Source organism: Semicossyphus pulcher, unplaced genomic scaffold (assembly GCF_022749685.1).
Source record: "Semicossyphus pulcher isolate SPU_LCO1_2020_fin unplaced genomic scaffold, fSemPul1.0.p SCAF_21, whole genome shotgun sequence".
Classification (NCBI taxonomy): domain Eukaryota; kingdom Metazoa; phylum Chordata; class Actinopteri; order Labriformes; family Labridae; genus Semicossyphus; species Semicossyphus pulcher.
In genome coordinates this window covers 9,873,088-9,892,758 of record NW_027211695.1, presented here as the reverse complement: position 1 = coordinate 9,892,758, position 19,671 = coordinate 9,873,088, and the positions used below count along the sequence as shown (strand labels likewise).

Below are 19,671 nucleotides of genomic sequence, written 5' to 3'. Positions count from 1 at the left end.
TTTTCTGAGTCTGTAGGAGGTCAGGAAAGGTCAGCTGTGCCCTTCACTCTGTAAACCTGGTTTAAGAATCAGCCCTCTACAAACATTTAACACAGAAGTTAATGTTTCTTCTGGTGTGAGCAGGTGACAACTGAAAACATTCCTCAAACATTAAGAACATTAAGCAGTGAGACTTCACACACTGAGCCAGTGAAAAACAAGCAGTGGCAAATGTCTTCATGAAAAGTGAGACGAAGTCCGATCACATGTTAAAGGCTCTTTTTCTCCTTAGTGCTTGGTCAATTTTTATCATCATAATAATAAAGTATGCACTACCTAAACTACTAACAGTAACTAACTGGCTATCTAGGGCTCACTTTAAAAGTCTAGTCAAAAAAAGGGAAAACATCACTCCAGTTAATACTAGTTATACATGGCTATGAGAGAAGAGGGAGATGTCCGATCTCTTGCTCTTCTTTTTCCATTTTTGCACTAACAGCTTCAACTGTTAAAAGCCATAACGATAAACTTGTAGATTCAGTTACAAGCCAGGTTTCTTTGCAAAAGTACCTTTTTACTCCTTTATGAGCGCTATAAGTTTTAAAGCAAAGCTCAACGACAAAAAGGCGAGTTTCTTCACATCATAACCAGCCGTCGGAATGATTTTCTAATCTACATGACCTCTGAAGACGAGCAGGTTTGAGCAACTCTTCCTCTCATCTTCTCGTTCCCTCATCTATTCATTTGATTTTCCTGAAAGTGGCTTGGATGACTTGATACCCAGTGGAGTCTAGTGTGTGTATGTGTTCAACCACACTCCTCTGTGATCCAGATGTTCAGCAGTTGCCATGGAAACAGGCAGGTGGGTTTCACTCTGTGGTCATGGGTTTCTTCAACAGCTTGACAATCCAGTGTCTCTTTTTGTTTTGTTCAAGGAGGAGTTCAGGTAGCGTTTGTTATGAGTTCCCAGCCTGTTTGTTGTGTGTGTGTGTGTGTGTGTGTGTGTATGTGTGTGTGTTTACGCAAGAGATCGTTGGTCTGGAGGTAGCTGTTTGTTAGTACAGTAAAGGGGCTTCAGGCCATTGCCTTACAAAGTGGACCTGCCGGGTTCCTTATACTCTTTGTCACATTTTAAGAGCTGTGATGTCACCTTAGGGACCTGAGCGTGTTCATGTGGGTGTCATGTGTGATGGTCCCAGGAACAAAGGCTTGGAAAGATGGAGTTACAGGGTGAAGGAATGTGTTTGTTTGTTTGTCTGCATGCTAATTTGTGTGTATTTGGGTGATTTTATTCCTATTAACATATCCATGTGTGTGTGTGTGTGTGTGTGTGTGTGTGTGTGTGTGTGTGTGTGTGTGTGTGTGTGTTTGTATCAGTGCGAGTTGGGCTGCTCCACTTTCATCCCTACCAGGGACGGAGGCACCTGCACTGCAGTGGAGGTGGAGCTGGGAGGTGAAGCCCTGTGGTTGGAGCTCCCGGTGGAGGAGGACGAGGTGGTCACTGCAGGGCGGATGAGCGGAGGCGGGGGGTGGTTGTGTGGTGCCCGGTTCTGAAGCGGGCGTGTCTGCAGGGGAGGGGGCTGACGGAGGAGGCTGGGGGGAGCAGAGGGAGGTGCAGGGCGCAGCAGAGGGGGAGGCTGGGATAGGGAGGAGAGGGTCTGGGTGGAGGAGGGGGGAGAGGAGCCACCGGTGGCGTCTGAAGGAGAATCTTCCATTTTGACCTGAGGGGAGGGAAGAGAAGAAAAGATGGAGGGAGATTAGAAGTCAGTTAAAAATAGTTGTGAGAAAACAAACAAGGAGGAGGAGAGAAGAAGCAAAAGGGAATACTGACAGATGTCATAATAGCTCTATTATGAAGAGGAGACAAGGAGACCACTGAAACCACAGCAGGTGACGCAGGAGAGAACTAAGTATTACAACCCAGCATTCACTATACACGGGAGCTATGAGGTATGAATGTCACCCATTAACAAGCATTTAAGGCTGCTGACACATGGATTGTGAGAGTCAGCATTAAGTTGATGGTCCTGTTAATGCCACAAACCCTTTATGTTGAAAGCAACATACTCTACTGTAAGGCAAAAATAAAGAAGTCAAGTACATTGAATAAATGGACACAGACAGTGCAGACAGCTTTAGGTTTGACTCTAAGGGGATTTTTTATACTTTAAATGATAATGTGCATTTAAAGAAAAATGTATGACTATAAATAGAACCTCAAACAGATGACCACTGAGTCATTTTCATCACTTTGTTATGCACAATGAAGATTTGCTGACATCATATAAGACTTTATTGACCCCCTATTGGGGTAATTCACTTGTTACAACAGCTGAGGAGCTTAGAGCTTAGAATACTTCAAAATTTTACAAAATAAAGTCCCTGTTTAAGACAAGAAGATCAATATCAGTTTCTTTTTTTAAGTACAGATCTGGAGTAAGCACATGGCAAGCTTAGCCTAGTCTAAAAACAGAAAGTGGGGGCTTTGTCCCAGCATTTCAAAACACTTTCAAAATTAAATGCTCTGTATTTTTGGACACAGCCAGGCAAGCTGCACCCTTGCGTCCCATCTTTATGCTAAGCTAGGCTAACCAACTGCAGTTCTGCACTAAACTCAGACATGCAATTGATATAGAATGTCTCAATACACATAAAATACAAAGAATTTTCCAAAATAACTATTCTTTTACGTTTTGTTACGTGTGTAGCTGCGCGACGGATCATAGTTTATCCGGGATACATACATACATGCTTTGATGTCATGCTTTGAAATACAGATACGATATTTCATTTATTAACTACTTTGTATGGAATTTATTTCATACGTACAAGCTGGCGGCTGCTTGTGATAATAATCAGATACGGAAAGTTAGTAACTTCTATCTATCCCACAACCTCCTGTTACTGTAGATATGAACTTTCCCATATTACACAAACTCAGCCCCTGTTGTTTTTCCTGTGACTCACACACGTGTGCTGCAGGTTCAGACACATCCGACCAACATACTACTTCCGGTAGTTACATGGTAGATAACAGCCAACTTGTAATGTCTTACAGATTTTTTTTGTGCTAGTTTGTAATAATTATGTACTGGAGGTGGGTCACATAGATACTGGAAATGGGAAGATGCAGCTTTTTATATTACTGACAGTTGTTAATGGCAATTTTTAAAAAGCACTCTTTAAATAAAAAGGTAGGTCAGATTTAGCTTACTACTTGTACAAACTGTATATATCTTTTTCCACTGTAAATATTGCTATACCATCTACCTCATGTGTACATGTAGTCATAGCTGTTACATTTATCTTCATCTTTTGCACTCCTTATCACTGCACTACTTTCCTATGGCCTTATTGTGTATTATTTTCTGCACCTAGAGAGCCCTGTAGACCAGATTGAAATTCCTTGTATGTGTACACATGATTGGCCAATAAAGCTGATTCTGATTTTATGAATTGATTAACAGGTAGCAATGTGTAGTAATATATAAAACAGTGGATGCATGGAATACAATTGTGCTACAATCGGAACTGTGTTTTGTGATCTGTTGCTCCCCTATTACCAAACAGCTATAACTAACAGTGTTTCTATATCATTTGTGTGTGCTGTCATGGCTCACCTCATCTTCCTCTGTGGCTCCATCTGTAGCAGCTGACAGCTCCTCTCCGCTCCTCCTGGGGTCTCTCTGGTCTCGGCTGGTGGCCACCTGTTCAGCCGCCCACTCCCTCAGCACCTCGTCCAGGTTGAACCTTCGCCGGTAGCTCACGAAGAACGAACTCACCTGATCAGACAGGAGGAGATGCAGAGTTAGAGAAAGTACAGGGAAGAGAGAAAGTTGTACTGAGCTGTCTATCTGTGAAGGACAGAGGCTGAGAGTGGAGGTCAGAAGACAAATGAAGGAGGGATAATGGAGATTATAGTTATCCTATAAAGAAAAATGCTTATCTGTACAGAGGGATGAGGAAGAAATTGGTGGCGATAAAAAGCTGATAGGAAGCTCACAGAAAGTAAACTGCTGGGTAAATGGAGGTTACACTGAGGTCAGAATAAAAGATGATCTGCATAAAGTTCAGGGAGGGGATGCTCACCTGAGCTGGTGTCTTGGTCCCTATCACCTCGGCGATGGCTGCAAAATCTTTACCATAGCGACGGATAGCTAGAAAGTAAACAGAGGGGAAAAGTCAGGTTAATGTTGATGCCTGCTTTCAGTTAACCTTCATCTAAGGTCGTCTGGATGTGTACACCTTCTTTTTCTTTTCCTTTGTACTTTCACACTCATATTACAACACATAATAACGTCTTCAGCTTTCTCTTTCTCTCCTTTTGTTTGCACTACACAGCTGCAGTAGCTGCATTTAGCTGCGACTTATTGATTTGAAATACATAGCTTGAAATTAAGACATCTCCAAAGCTTCTAACATGCCCCAATCCTTATCATTCTGAAACTCATTTGTTTCTCACAGCCTCATTTCATGATTAAGGATCAAGATCTTAATGATTTTTGTATGAAGTGCTTGGTAGATCATACTCAAACAATCTTTGTAGAGTTCTGAACACACAATCTCGCAATATTCAGATATCTGTTCATACAGATTAATGCAGAGTCATTCAAAAAGATCTATGCGATGTAGCGCTCTGTCCATAGCAACAAACAATAAGTAACCTCATCTGCAATGAATCCTCCTCTAATGAATAACCCTCGTTGAATGCCCTCATACGAGGTAACTGTGCCTCTTTATGTGACCCGAGTGCAGCGGAACAGTAGCTGCTTTACTTCTACTGGAACTTTAGTTCACTTCAGCTGGAATCAAAATCCCAGTAGCTCTTACTTATTTCAGTAGAATCAATGAATAGAAGACAGCACAAAACATGCGTTGAAAGTATTTAAACAGACACTTCATACTTCTGTTAATGGAGAATTACACACTTTTTTCAGAAACAAAACAGGGCATTCTTTTCACCAGGCATCTTTCTGTCTGCCGATGCATGCCTGATGCTGGTAAATGACATCTATACAATAATGTATGTGTTACACTACACAGTGAACACTAAATGGACATAGTCCCAGCGTCTATTAAGGCCAAGAACCACTACAGCATTACAGCTTCACCAAAGCAAAAGGAATGACTACAAAATGTAAATGATATCTCAAGAGCTGAATGTGTCAGTACTGTGCTTCTACAGCACTGACACAGGCAGCTTGTGTGAGTGGCAAATGTGAATATGAATGTAACAGTCAGAATCTGCCTGTGAATGTGAGGAAGAGAAGGAGAGCCACCAGCACGAGGTGACTCTGTAGGAGGGAAGGGAAGATGATGCTGCAGCTCACCCTGCACAGCCAGGAGTTGCTCCTCCGTGGTCCAGCGTGAGTTCATCTTAGGGGCAGGCTGAGAAAAAGAGAGGAAAGGGCAGGTGGTTAGAAGGAAGAGAGAAAGAGAGCGAGAGAGGGGTGAAAATGACAGCATGAGAGCAAAGAGCAGATTAGAGCTAATCTCAGTCCCACAAGAGGTGGAATAATATGTGAAGGGTATTGGGGAAGGGGAAAGAGAATAAATCACCAAAGATTTATGACACAGTGAAGAGAGATCAGAGATGAAGACAAGCGGATACATTCAGAAAAAAAAAAGTAAAAAGTAGGATGGGTGGATGATGAAGGAAAGAAAATGTAGAGAGTAAGGAGTGAAAGAGAAAGTTGTACAAAAGAAGACTTACGTCAGCTGGTCTGAAAATACTGACGCCTTCATTTAAACCATGTTTCAAACTACTGTTGTTCTGTTTGATGGACTGAACCTGAGGGGAAGAAAGAGAAGGGATTGCTTAGTACGTTTAGCTAGTTGCAGTTATTTTTTTACAGCATAAAACTCTGGAGGAGTCAAATTTTCACCTTTACTGACAGATTGTCTTGTTAAAACCCCTTTTTGTGTTTCTTAAAACTACCTCTACCACAAAGATGCAGGATTAGACAAGGCCAGTTCAAAAATACACATGTAACATACCTGTCTCTTGAGTGATACCAACTGTGTATCCAGTTGTCGTACAGTTAGCACTCCTGCATCTTGGGAGGCTGAAAGAGACGTAATGTCTCCCTGCTCCAGGTGCATGCCCTTGGGTGGCCTGCGGCGGGCTCGGAGCGGGTGGTGTCTGTACTGAGCCCCGATGCTTTCCTTCTTCACCGGCCCAGAGCGGCTGGGGGTTGCCTTGTCAGAGCTGGTGCTGCTGGGGTTCTGTTTCACTGCCTGTGTACACAAAGAAATTTCATATTTACTGTATAATTAGGTTTTTATCAGGATGATACCTTTTTACAAGAAAAGCAATTCAAGAGTGCAGTATTACACTTATGTATAATGAATGATGCGGAAATTGGAGGATGTTGATTTGGCCAGACTGATCTCCTCAGGCAAGTAATGACTAAAAAACACACACACACACACACACACACAATCAGGAAAACAACAAACTGTTAAGCTCTATACTGCTCACCTCTTTCTTGGCGTCAATCTCAAAGTCACTGTCACTGCCCGGGTCACCTTCCTCTATGTCCTCATTACTACAAAGAAAAAGACATTTTAACTAAACGTGCCAGTGTTCAATCTTTGTCCTCAGCCAACTGGCTTTACAAAATGCTAAAGAATGTCAACTGAAAATGACAAGAAATAATATCATATTCATATCATATATCATATCACTTTTCACTTCTCTGATGACAAATTCCTGCTCAGTCCTTCCTCCAATATTCTTTCTTCCTTCTATCCATCCCTTCACTCATATCTCCATCATATCTTCATACCCAGTTTTCCCAAGAAATCATGGAAGTATTATAGTATCACATACCTTTCATCTTTCTCTCTCTTGCTGACCAGCCTCCTAGCCTGTCGGTCCATGACTGAGGTCCTGGTCCTGGTCTTCTTCCAGCTGTAGTAGTACTTCACCAGGCTGGAGATCAGCTTGTCTGGAAGCTAACAACAAATACAGAAATCAAAACAATGAGTATTAAATATAGAGAATATAAGTAAATCAAACTTATTACTCCTGTACTAAATATTATGTAAGAGTGGTCTCTCACCATCTGCTGGATTCGGTGAAAGCTCTTGCCATGGAAGCTGAAGGCCTGCTCAAAAAGCACTTTATCCTCCACTGTCCACTCGTCTGGAAAGGGGGTGAAGTTGGCGAGGTCAGCAAGCGAGCGTTCTACATCGTGTTTGTGCCATAATAACATTCCCAGGGCCTGAAGAAACAAAGGGGGTTGAAGACCGGGTCAGGCAACCAGAGGGTGACAAGAGAGAGACTCAAACTAGCAGCAAAAAGAGAAACTTATCCGAGTCTGCGTTACCTGCTCCATGTTGTATCCATGTTTCTCTTTTGCCATGAGGATGTACTCGTCCACTGATATAAGAGAGAGAAAATGGGTTAAAAAGACAAAAAAATGAGAAAATACCAGTAGAAGAAGGAGATGAAGAGATGTAGTAGAGGAAAAAGAACACAAAAGTATAGTGGACAGGAAAACAAGCAGGAAGAGAAAGAGGTGGATAAGAGACAAAATCAAGAAAGTAATGAACAAGAGAAAGAAGAAGAGGAAAAGGACATTTACAGAAAAGAAAGAAAGAGATGAAGACAAAGAGGGCAAATACATAAGTGGAAGTGAGTGCACAGAAAAAAACAGAAGATTTAATTGCTTTTCTACAGCCATTAAACTGAAGGTCAGATTGTTGAGCTTGTACCAGTAAATAAAATGCAAGGTAGGTAGGTGTGTTAGTGTGGCTTACACATGGCATCGGAAAGCTGACTGTTGGGACACCAGACCAACATGCTCCTCTGGTCCTTCTCACTGTAGCGGGTTGGACTATCTGGTGATGAAGACAAACAGGGACTGTTTTTAACACAAAATGAACACATCCAGTATTTAAAGCCATCTAATTCATTGTTTATTTTGTCAGATCAGCTGTGTCCGTGTGTCTCCCCCCCCCCCAAACCACTTAAGATCTTTCAACTCCCAATATGTCTTTCTCCCAGATTGTCAATACTCTCATTACCTTTTACTGTTGTATTCTCTCTTCTATGCACGTTTCTCCTGTTTAGTCTCCATCTTTTGCTTCTACTTCATTAGCAAAGATAATAAGGATCTACCAAAACTCAAGTCAAGTCTCATAATATTGAAACCACATCATTCTCTGAATTAATTTGTATTCAACCCAAATAAAAAAAAAACAGGATGACAAACTAATTTTACTTGGATTTACATGTTGATACAAACTATTCTGACACATCAGAAAAAAGGACCCATTGTGTGATTGCCATAGGAGGTGTGGCTCATTTTTTGGTGTCTTTTATTCCAAAAATAAACTGTGTAAAGTACTGACTGACTAACTGATTTAGTAGTTTAAAATACTAAATCAAGGGAAAACAGCTGGTGTATGTACAATAGGTGGAAAGAAACACTTTTCTTCTCTTACCATAGTAATTATGGTCACTTGACCTTCATTTCTCTCATCTTCTGCATTCCCCTCCTTCCTCCATTTCAATGTCGTTCACATTTCTCCTCACCTCCCTGAGTCCTGATTTCTCCCTCTCTCTATTACTCCTGTGTCATCTCCCTTTCTTTCCTCTCTTCCAGCTTACCTGGTTTGAACTCTGGGATCTGAGCCTGGTAGTCTCCTCCCACTCTGATCATACTGTCTGTAGAGGGAACGAGAGAGAGAGACAGACAGGATGAATATGAGTTTTTATTTTCCTGATGGATGTTAGAGCTGTAGAGATAAAGAGGACAGGGGACTAGACAACGGGAGAGACAGAAGGACATTCATCAATGGTGTGGCAATGTAAATAAGAAGGACTGATAATATTCTTCAATTTTATACGTGATCTGCCCTCGAACAGCTTCATTAGCTAACACGTTTTCCATCACATAGACCATACTTAGCCACTAGATATATGCTCCACTGCCACTAGAGCATATATGGCAACCAGAACTTGGAATCAGTCACCAGTGCACCCAAAAAGATCTCACACACACACACACACACACACACACACACATGTCCTCTCTTACATGCAGTGACATGCTGCGCTGTAGATTCAGTGCTTCATTCTAAGGTAGACAAAATCGGCTAAACTAATGAAAAGGTGTCCTGATCGGCCCTGATACCAATCCCTGGTGTCAGCCAAGGACATACATTAAAGTATACAGTATATACTGTACAATCCAATTAAAGGAATTAAGTTAACCTCCATTCTAGCAACCAATTGTGAACATATGCTTTGTAAGACAAACATCTCTTTCAGAATAAGACAGGCCAGTACAGCACAGAAGCATAACAGCATGTGATGGTTAAATTGTTTACCTGGCCAGAAACGCTCCCACAAGTCAAAACGTGTTTTGTAATACCAAGGAAAAAGAGTACAAATTGTGCCTTTGACACAATGAACCCTCCGATAAGCAGAATCAGGCAGATCTTGACACAACTCTAGCTTCTAATGTTGTTACCGGATAATAGTGTGAAACATTGCCCCAACTATTTTTGAGTAGTGCAACTCCTCTATTTCCCTAAAGCTGAACAAGCATTATATTATATTTTACAAATGTCTCACTCACTACATCACAGCGTTTCTGCAGATTTAAACAGAAATAGCATCAATGTGATTAATATCTTTATGCAAAATATTTATGGTGAGAAACGGTCAAACACAGATCAAAGAAGAGAGACGGAAATGGAACAGATGATAGTGGACATTACTTATTAGTGCTGTGCTTGAAAGCATGGATGGCAAAGACAGACGAGAAACTCTGTGAGTAGCAGGGAAGCAGACTAGGCGGAGGAGGAGGGACACATTACTGTTTCCTCAGGGACAGAGGACAGGAAGGGAGGAGACGGGGTGATGGAAACTGGAGTAGATGGGTAGAAAGAGGCAGGAAGGGGATGAGTAAAGAAGAAAGAAAATAAATGGAAGAAAATGAGGAGCAAAAAAGGAAGCAAAAAAATTGCAAAAATAAAAGGAGGAGATCTGAAGACTGAAAAGGGGTGTTACGAGGTGGAGGCATGGACAAACTGGATATCTTGGTGCCTTTTGATCTTTCCCTGAATTGCTTAACAGCTAAACTGCTGCTTTTGATCTAATAATATATCTTAAGTCTGTGTGCCAAGTGCAGATAACAGTTAAAAAATTAAAGATCAACAGCAAGTTGGTGGGTTAAGAAGAAAATGGAGGAAGAGGAGATGTATGTGGGCAGAGGATAACAAGGGTGGAAGAGTGTGGGAAGGGGGTGGAGGAGAGGGTGCCAGAGGAGATCAGTGTGCAGGGACTAAAGGAGGCACTGCAGCAGTGCACTGAATGTGACCCAAGCAGCTGGCATGACACGGCTAAACACTGGGACCATGTTTGGAGAATGTGCAAGTTAAAATTTTACATGGTCACATACACCACTCAGTGGTAGATTCAGTCTTCTTTCAGTCGGAAGGTTGGGGGTTCGGCACCCATAGCCTTGGCATAGCCTTCAGTGTATGAATGTGCATAGATCCAGATTGAGATTAGCATAGTAGCCTTGCCATCAGTGTGTGAATAAGTGTGAAAGGGTGAATGTAGCATGTAGTGTAAAAGCGCTTTGAGTGATCGGAAGAGTAAAATAGCGCTATATAAGTGCAGTTCATTTACCATTTACCAGAAAGTCTTAGATATTAGCAAGTGGCCCAATCTGGAAACATTGGCAAAAATGCCAAATCTGGCAATATTCCCTTTAGCTGTTACTGTATAACAAAACAAGAGTAAATATTAGTACATTATTTTAATCAGCAAATAGAGGAGCAAGAGAAGAATGCTGGTGTGGACACTGCAGCAACAAAGGTTCTGACTCTGGTGCCACTGAGAAGTGCGCTAAGAAGACAGAGTCTGAATACCATTAGACATTAGACAGTTATTTTGGCCTGCAGATTTGCCATTACATCCATTTTGGGAATAAATTGTCAAAAGGGGACGCGACCATGGCTGTTATTATGCATGCGGACATTGTTGTTTGTTTTGTGAGTTGATAATTGTGTGATTGCTGCCGCTAGCTGACAAATTATACTCCATTAAACAAGTTTTCCAGGCCTTTGTTGTTACGTGTGAATTGATGAACCTGTACTCTGAAATGGATTCAATCAAGTAAAAACTCAACTGAAGTAAATGAAATGGTCATATAAAGGTCAATACTATTAATAGCATAGTGAAGGATGAATTCCTGTCCACAAAAAATCAAATCCTTCATCACTCTGATGAAGAAGATTGGGAGTGATATCAGACAAGAGTGGAATGTGCAAAATAAGGTATCCAATAAAAAAAAGCTATTCATTGGAATGCAGCATCATGGATTATTATCATGCTATACCAAAAAAAGTGCATTGGTGTGAATAGTTGTGGAGTGCTGCATGATTGATCTGTTCAATGGAAATGCGTGTCTCCTGTGAGTACACTTTACACAGGCTCCAAGTCAGAAAAACCCAGACACAAAGTAGCTAAATCGCCTCTAACTTTAGGGTTGAATTCAGTCTGTAGAGCGCATTTCAGTTTAGTGCGTGTGTGTGTTTCTACCATGAGCATGCTCTTCATCGCTGCTCTCTTCTTCTGAATGTGGTTGGCTGTTGCCGTTGGTTACGGTCTTAGCTCTGCTCCTGGACAGGACCCCGGCCCCCGAGCGCTCCATCACTGAGGGCATGGCTGCAACAAACACAGACATGAAATATGAATTATCCATCATCAACACAACAGTATTTCTGGCTTATGTATGATTTAACCTCCCATAGAACTATCACTTTTGTTTCATTAGTGAGTTTGAAATCCTATAAAACCCAATTCCCTCTTGTAAAGTAGAACCGTATGATGCTACCTCTTGGAAGTATTTTTTGAGCTGATATACCAAACACTGGTTTATCAAAAAAAATTCACACTCAACAACTCTTCTCTCTCCATGACCTCATTATCTCTCAGTAGCTCTCAGCATCACCCTATAACTTGATATCTCTCTAAACAAAATGACCTGGCAATGTCATCAGTTAAGAGGGTTGTAGGGTATTGAAGATGCTGTGAAATTAGCTCCAATTGTTTGTAAACACACTTTTATGAATTGCTGGATTTACGGCAATTAAGTATTGACCTCAAGAGCACCTCCAGACACAATCCACAGGCGCTTCTTCATCTTGTTTATCACAGGATCCAAACTGACCTACTCACGTCTTCCTTTGTTACTCTCGCTAATTAAGGACACTCCCCTTTTATGGGGGCACCAATTACAAAATGAAAACAGAGGAAATACTCGAGCTCAATTGACTACTCAACTGGAAAAATATTCTCAATAAAAGGACTTTTTACTTTTTTCTCCCAATTCAAAATCTGATACAACTCATGGCATCTGCTAATCCCACTCCAGTGCTTTCTCTTCACCTAATATAAATATGTATACCTGACTGAAGAAGTCACCTTGGGCTCTAAATTCCTGGGCTGGCCATTCCATGCCATTTTCTGGATTTTACTGTCAAACACATTGATTGGTTCATTGAGAACATAATCAGAAGATCAATCGATGAGAAAATAGTTCTTTGTTACACTACTTCTACTCTGACATATCAGTTAAGAGCACTATTTTATGTTGTAGTGAAAACAATTAAGAGTTGCAAAGTAACCCAAATTTATGAAAATGCTAAGGACTGAAATGACTGGTCGGCTATTTAGTGTGATGAGAGATTTGCCAACAGATAACAAATCAGCCCATTACCTTTTGTTTCAGCCTCACAAGACAGATTTTTTTTCTCTCCTATGATATTAAAGTGAATTTATTTGGATCTTGTCCAAAACAAGCTGTAAAAACATTTTAATTTGGGCTAGATGAATCAATAATTGCATTATAGTTACTTGCAGCCCTTAAAATTTTTGTACTGTGACAGAATATTATCAGCTGATAGGAGTCATTCAGAGATGTATACAGCATATACACAATATAACATATATAGATAAATGACAACTGATAAGCGCTGATATAAACATGTTTTTTTTAACAAAACATATGATGCAGAAAACTATGTTTGGAGTGATTTAGAAATTGTGTCACATCGAATAGTTTGTCCAGCAGACCACGCGTGGTTTCAATTTTTGTACTTACGGTCTTCAGCACGTGTCAGAGTAGCATCACGGCTCTGTAGATGTTACACTGAATTGGTAGACAATGCATAATAATGTTATGGGATCTTTATGAAAATTAAGTTAAGAAAGCAGCCTTGTAAGTATCTTCAAAGCCCCTGTGAGGTGTTTTCCTGCTGGTTATGAAACAGGCAGAAATAAATTCTGATTACTCTATATGAGCTACAAAAGCAAACAGACCATCAGTGACAAGATCGATCATTTCTATACAGTTATTTTTAATGCCTGAAACTACTGGCAGGGGGTAGGAGTCAGATGAAACGATTAACTGCACTTTGTTTACATTTTCCAGGGCAAATATTTAAAGTGAGTGACACAAATGACTGTTAAAGAAAGTAGGATGTGCTTTTTTTGTTAAAAAACCACCACTTAAGCATGTAGAGGACAAAATCAGCAAAGATATAAGAGGTATGGCTCTGTCCATAGGGGGCGCCAAAATCGGCGATAACCGAAAGTTCTTGACAAGAGCTTTAAATAGCCATAAATAGCCATAAATGATAAAAAGTCACTGTATTGGCTGCAATATCTGTACTTGGCGAATCTGCCCCTGCCTCGTATTGTATGAGCCCTGAACATCCCACGTCTGTGGGTCTGATGCATCAATGCAACTATCAAGAAGTCCAAAATGTTACATCGTATTTTTAGCCTGATGCCATTTTAGTTAGCAATATAAAAATCTATGGATCACACCATACACACACAAACACACACAGCACAGTATATAACCGCATATAAATATGGCTGAGGAAATCCAGCACAACAGACAAGTGGCAGCATCTGAAAAACAACGTGGAAAAAACGTGCCACGGATAACACGAGGGCCCTCTTGCATGAAGGGGGCTCTCATTGCAAGTGTCATCCACAGTCGTTGCTAGCTATATCCTTACGTGGCCAAGCCTCGTTTTCTCCCTCTGCCTCTCTCTCTCCCTCTGTATCTCCGGGGCAGTGAGTTTCACAGTAGCACAAAAGACTAGACGGTCAGCTCAGGACACAGCTCCGCACAGCAGAAAGTAACCAATCTCAACTCCCTCCTCCCTCGCAAAAACACAGAGCGGTTGCTAACGACAGGTGAACACAAAGACAGAGCAATCTCACTCACAGATCGGAGTAGAAACACCAAGTATGTGCAACGAATCGTAAACGCCTGCACTTGCTGTCTTTCTCGATCACATCAGCAACTTCATCCCCAGTTACCTAACTTGAACTGCGACCAGAACAAAGCATGGACACGGAGTTAGCCTATATGACAGACGGGCGACATGAACATGTTTCCCTCACTCTCCAGATTAAACATTATCAGTAATGCTTCTGAGGAGGGTGAGGGGCAATCTTTACACCCAGAGAGATTATATCACATCTACCAAACTCCGGTAGACAATACAAATGTCTGAGGCTCTCTGGGGGTCTTTGTCTTTTTCAGCTCCCGGTGGCCCCCCAAAACTACAACAGCTGTCCCCTCCAACTTCACTGGAAACTCCTATTATCTAAACTTAAACAGACCCCTGTCTCCTAGCGTATATTTCGATGTCTTTCAGTTTGGGAAACTGTTGAACTACAGATGCAATGGAGACCGACATGTATAATCCCGCCTCGGTTCACTTTCAGAGAGAGTTTTAAGGTGGTAGCCTCGACTCGGACACTGCTGCGGTAGCCTCGATCTCTGGCAGATTTGGCTAATGTTATGAGCAATTAGAGCTAAAACTAAAATACATCACTGCTTCTCGGAATGACACGGTCTATTAGTTGTAAAATGTATGGCTCAACCATCCGCTTATGCTTAGTAATTAATTTTGACAACCTCTCAAAACCAAAAGGAACTATGGCTCAATAACTTCCAATATTTGTATAGGTGAAATGATCATACGATGCAAAACCAATCTATACTACACATTACTGAAGATGATTTATCAAGTTAAAAGGTAAAGTCTATTTAGAATATATTTTTTCCCTATAGTACAAAAGTCTAAATTTTAAGTCTGGTTCCATGAAACTCATTGACGTATCATTAAAGACTTCCATTGACAAGTAACGTTGAAGTTGACATTAGTATTGTTAAAGTGACTAATGTTTGTCTCGTGGATCTCACGGGTAATTTTAGACTGACCTTATGTTGTTTTTTTGTATTTGTTAAAGGGAACATAACATATTAGTAGGCGCACTGCTTTTTGTGTATCCTGTTTTAAATATGTTAACTTTAATTGTCTGAATTGTTCGATACCAAATCTCATGTTAAAACTAATAAGTGATGGACTCGCTTGCTTTGCAAGCTGTATTTGAGCCACGTTAGCTAGCTTAATGAAGAATTTCACAGCTTTCCTAAGCAGTTGTGTGTCAGACTTTGAAGTCCTTTTGTTTTCCCCACGCTTGCGTTGCTGTTACTACTAACGCTACTGTCTGCTGCTGTATTAGAGTAAAAACTCGCTCTCTAGATAATTAAAACTCAACTTGGCGGTCTCTTTCAGGACATTTAGCTGCAAACGTTAGCAGTTTGAACGGTCAAAGTAATTTCTAAACATTGAAAAAAGCAGGCGACATCCCCCTCATCAAAGTGCATCTTAAGTGAAACCTAGTTGGTCATTGGGATGCTAACATTAGCCAGTTAGCTTGCGGGCTAGTACCTCTGCGTTACATTAGTAACGTGTAGTTGGAAGTCGAGATAACAGTTACACTGTACCTGTGCGTCGTTTCTCTCCGCTTTCCCGCACTCAAAACTTCTCTGCACCTCCGTCCGCGGTTTGAGGTCCTCTTCGAAATGCTAAAAGACAATTATTTCATCCAAAACGGCTTAATTCGTTAATTGATGAGCACAGTCAGTACAATGAAGTGAACTGCATGGATAGATGGTAGCAGCCGTGAGTGTGTGCCGGGGAGACGGACAACACCCAGGGAAAAGTGAGGTGGACATCCGCCCCGATGCGTTCGCCTCTCCCAACCAGCCGTTTGGATTGACAAAAAGTAGTCCCGTAAAAGTATTACTTAAAGCATATCCCAGTTTTGGATTTTATGTTGCTAATCATGGAATTTGATACGCTACACTTAGTTTATTTCACCAGCATCGTGCAGAAAGGCTTTGGCAAAAAGAAATCAGCTTGTAAAACTGCCTACCTGCTCAATCACACAGTGCTTGCCTTCAACATTTCATCTCGTTTAAATAGCGACAGAAGCAAATTGCAGTTATATTTAGTTGAAATAGTGGATGTTTTAGACTCTTAATCTGCCATCTATCAAAATCCCATAAATTAGGGACTACTTGCCAGTGTGTCGGCGGAGGGATTCGTCAGCTGTGCATCTCTGTACTGAGGCAGGCTGTCCAGACTTGTACTGATGTATGCATGGTGGAGAAAAGGGCAGGAGAGTGGGGTACAATTGAACCTAGTGGGTGTGCGTGAGAGAGTGTGATCAAGTTAGTGCATGGTTTTGTGCACGAACGGACAATGACTCAGACAACTAGCTTCAATGTACTTGGTTTAATTTTTATTTAAAATGTCGAACAATTCAAAGAGTTCTGCCTTTTGTGCGTGTGCGCGCGCATCTATATGTGTGCACGTGTGAGTGCACAGGTGGATGAGTGTGTGAGTGGAATGGGGAATGTTTGATAGCTGTAGCAGGTTTTCTCACACCTGATGCTGGCAGTAAACACAATAACACACACAGAACCTGCTGCTACCTTCACAAGTGCCTGCTGCTGACATGTAACAGCCTGTTACATACTCCTCCAGGTTTTCCTCTCTCTCTCTTTAGCATCACCTCCTCCTCCTTTTCTCCACCTCCTCTTCATCATCCCAGTTTACTCATTTTCCCACCTTAGCTCCATCTCCTCCGTGATCTCTCTTGTGTGTCACCTCCCTTTTCTCTCCATAGTCCTGCTTCCTGCTCCTTCCTGCACCTTCTCTATTTGTCTGCCTCCTCTCCAAACATTTCTTTTTTTAATCGTCCTGCGTTTGCTCCTTTTTCTTCTCCTTCTCAAGACTTTCTCCCTCTTCCTCCTCCCCTCTCCCTCTTCCTTCCACCTCCTGAGTATCTGCCCTAATTCCCTTCCTCCCCCCCTCTTTCCTCTCTCTTGTCACTGTCTGTGCCCCCTGCCTGATTTTTTTGTTTCTACTCCTTCTTCTTCTAATTATTTCTCTCCCCTGCCTCCCCCCATCCATTTCCTTTACCTCCTCCGCCTTCCTCCCCTCCTTAATATTTCTCCTCCAACCTCCTCTGCCCCCCCCCCCCCCCCCCCCCACACACACACATACACACTCTTTCTTTTCCTAGAGATGACTCCTCTCTGTCTGTCGTGCCTCCCTCCTCTCCTTCCTCACCCCTCCTCCGGCTCCTCTTCTTCCTTCCTGTATCTTTCTCCGACTACTTATCTGTCTGCCTCTCTTGCCGTCTTCCTCACATGTCGCTTTTGATTTCAACAGTGTGTGTGCGTACGTGCAAGTTCTTCCCTTCCCCTCCCCCCATCCTCCCCCTACGGTGGCACAGTAAAGGAGTTTTGCTTCACTCACCTCCAGCCCCTCCTTCTTGTCTCCTCTTCCTCCCCCCCTTCATCTACCTCCCTCTCATGCCTCATTTTCACCCCTGCCACCTCCTCTCCTCTCCCCTCGCCTCCTTCCCTTCTCTCCTCTCATTAGTCAGTGTCCATGAAACTCACCATTCCTCTGTCTCTCCTCTCGCTCAGTCCTCCAGTCCCTAACACATCCTCACTAATGAACAACTGCTACATCTCTCCCCTCCCTCCCTTTAACCCTCCTCCCCTTCTACTCTCTGTCCTCCTCTCTCCTCCTCCTCTGTCCTCCTCTCCATTTGTCACTCCGTCTCTCTCTCTCTCTCTCTCTCTCTCTTCCTTCCCTTCTCTTTCTCGCTCCGTTTCCCTTCGATCTCTCAGAAGTGAGTGTCCCTCCCACTCTCCCTTTAGCTCACTCTTGCTTCCACTTCTTTCCTCACCCCCCCTCCCCTCCTGTCTCTCTCCACCTGTCTCATTCCTTCTCCTTGCCTGTCTATCTGTCTGCTTTCCTCACTGAATGTCTGTCTCCTTTGCTGTCTCCCTCCCTCACTAACTCTCCCTCCTTCCCTTATACCTCACCCTGACTCCCATCCGTCAATTCCTCCTCGGACTTTCTCTGTTGTCTCAGGAGATGCATATGGTCTAGAATCAGATGCAATAGAATGAACTCTTCCTGCTGTAAGGACAATCATGTGTGTGTAAATGTCCGGTACTGTGATACTCACCTAGATACATGTACAGTGAAATGTTCCTTTTCCCATTGCCAACTCATTATCATATGATTTGCGTGCACTGATTCCCGAGACATCATCACTGAAGCCATCACTGCATGACACATCATATGACTCATTATAGTCTGACACAAGCCTTTGTGACGTCAACAAAGACATAGTATATGAGTTCAAAGTGATATTATATAAGGATGTATAAGATATTTACTGAATTGATAATTGTGTTTCTTGATGCTCTAACTGGAAGTGACCAATAAGCCCCTTGTGTATCTGCCTTGTCATGACAGCTATAAAAGATAAGAAACTCCTTCAGCAAAACTCCTGTCTCCAAGGTCAAGGTCTAAAAGCTATCTTTGTGAGGAAAAATGTACATAAAATAAAATATTTTTTTCAGCTTATGATTAACACATGTGTAGTTGTGGTGTGCCGATGTTTGTAGCCCTCACCAGTAAACAATATTTCTAAAAAGCACGATATTTGATCGTGCTGCTCATGAACCGTGTTTTCCCACAATGCATTGCACACAGGAAATGTAGAAGCAAGTGTGAATGGTGCTAAAACAGCAGAAAAAGAGATATAAAACATACATAGTTTGCTGTTTCTAATAATATATATTTGTTTTCTGTTTACAGTGAAACAGTATACTAAGAGAATTAGCACATTGTGCATACTGTATCAAGAATGGAATTAGAACACACTGGAAAAAAACTAAACCCAGTTGTTTCATATAATATCAGTGTTGGAAACCATTAAAGGTAAGGTCGTGGCATCATGAATTCATCATGATGATCTGCAAATGAGATATCTTGCATGCAAAGTTAACCTTCGACTAGAAGGTGGCACTTCAGGAAAGCTCACAAAGCGTAAAACAAATCATCCTCTTAGGATCATGAACGTATACTGAAAACCACATGAAAATCCAGCTTCAGATTTCAAGGTACAGTGCCTTGTCTTGGACGGAAGTGCTGGAGAAGATTAAAGGGATAGTTGTTTTTTTTTTTAAAAGTGGGCTTGTGTGTCGACAGGGCCACGAGTACCACATACTTTAGTGACTTAAAAGAGCTCTACATATAAACAGACGTCTGTTTAAACGCTGTATTTTATTTTTTGTCACCGCTTCACATTGATGTCAGACAGCCCTTTCCCTCTGCACTATGTCTCAATGCACAACAGCCATGTACAAATACGTATGCAGCGCATGGTATCAACAGCTGTTTGGGTCAGCAGTTTGTAGAAGAGAATACAATATTATGGAAATGAAAAAATGCCGTTCACGGTGGGGACTACAGGATATTGTTTCC

At 41.8% G+C, this 19,671-nt stretch overlaps 1 protein-coding gene across 2 annotated transcripts; it reads right to left on the bottom strand.

Moving 5' to 3' along the window:
• Positions 1 to 1,287: 1,287 nt before the first annotated feature.
• On the bottom strand, positions 1,288 to 17,852 carry rcor2 (REST corepressor 2). 2 transcript variants are annotated; one of them, XM_069671961.1, is made up of 15 exons: positions 17,787 to 17,852; positions 15,819 to 15,899; positions 11,543 to 11,668; positions 8,597 to 8,653; positions 7,744 to 7,824; positions 7,311 to 7,363; positions 7,044 to 7,205; positions 6,812 to 6,936; positions 6,461 to 6,527; positions 5,977 to 6,216; positions 5,693 to 5,770; positions 5,310 to 5,367; positions 4,069 to 4,136; positions 3,600 to 3,761; positions 1,288 to 1,700 (listed from the first exon to the last, which is right to left on the bottom strand). In XM_069671961.1, the coding sequence occupies exons 3-15, from the start codon at positions 11,664 to 11,666 to the stop codon at positions 1,353 to 1,355; spliced, it is 1,623 nt and encodes a 540-aa protein (XP_069528062.1). In that variant the 5' UTR covers positions 11,667 to 11,668; positions 15,819 to 15,899; positions 17,787 to 17,852; the 3' UTR covers positions 1,288 to 1,352. The 2 variants fall into 2 exon arrangements, with proteins under 2 accessions (XP_069528062.1, XP_069528061.1); XM_069671960.1 differs by lacking the exon at positions 17,787 to 17,852 and adding an exon at positions 16,812 to 17,241.
• Positions 17,853 to 19,671: the final 1,819 nt, after the last annotated feature.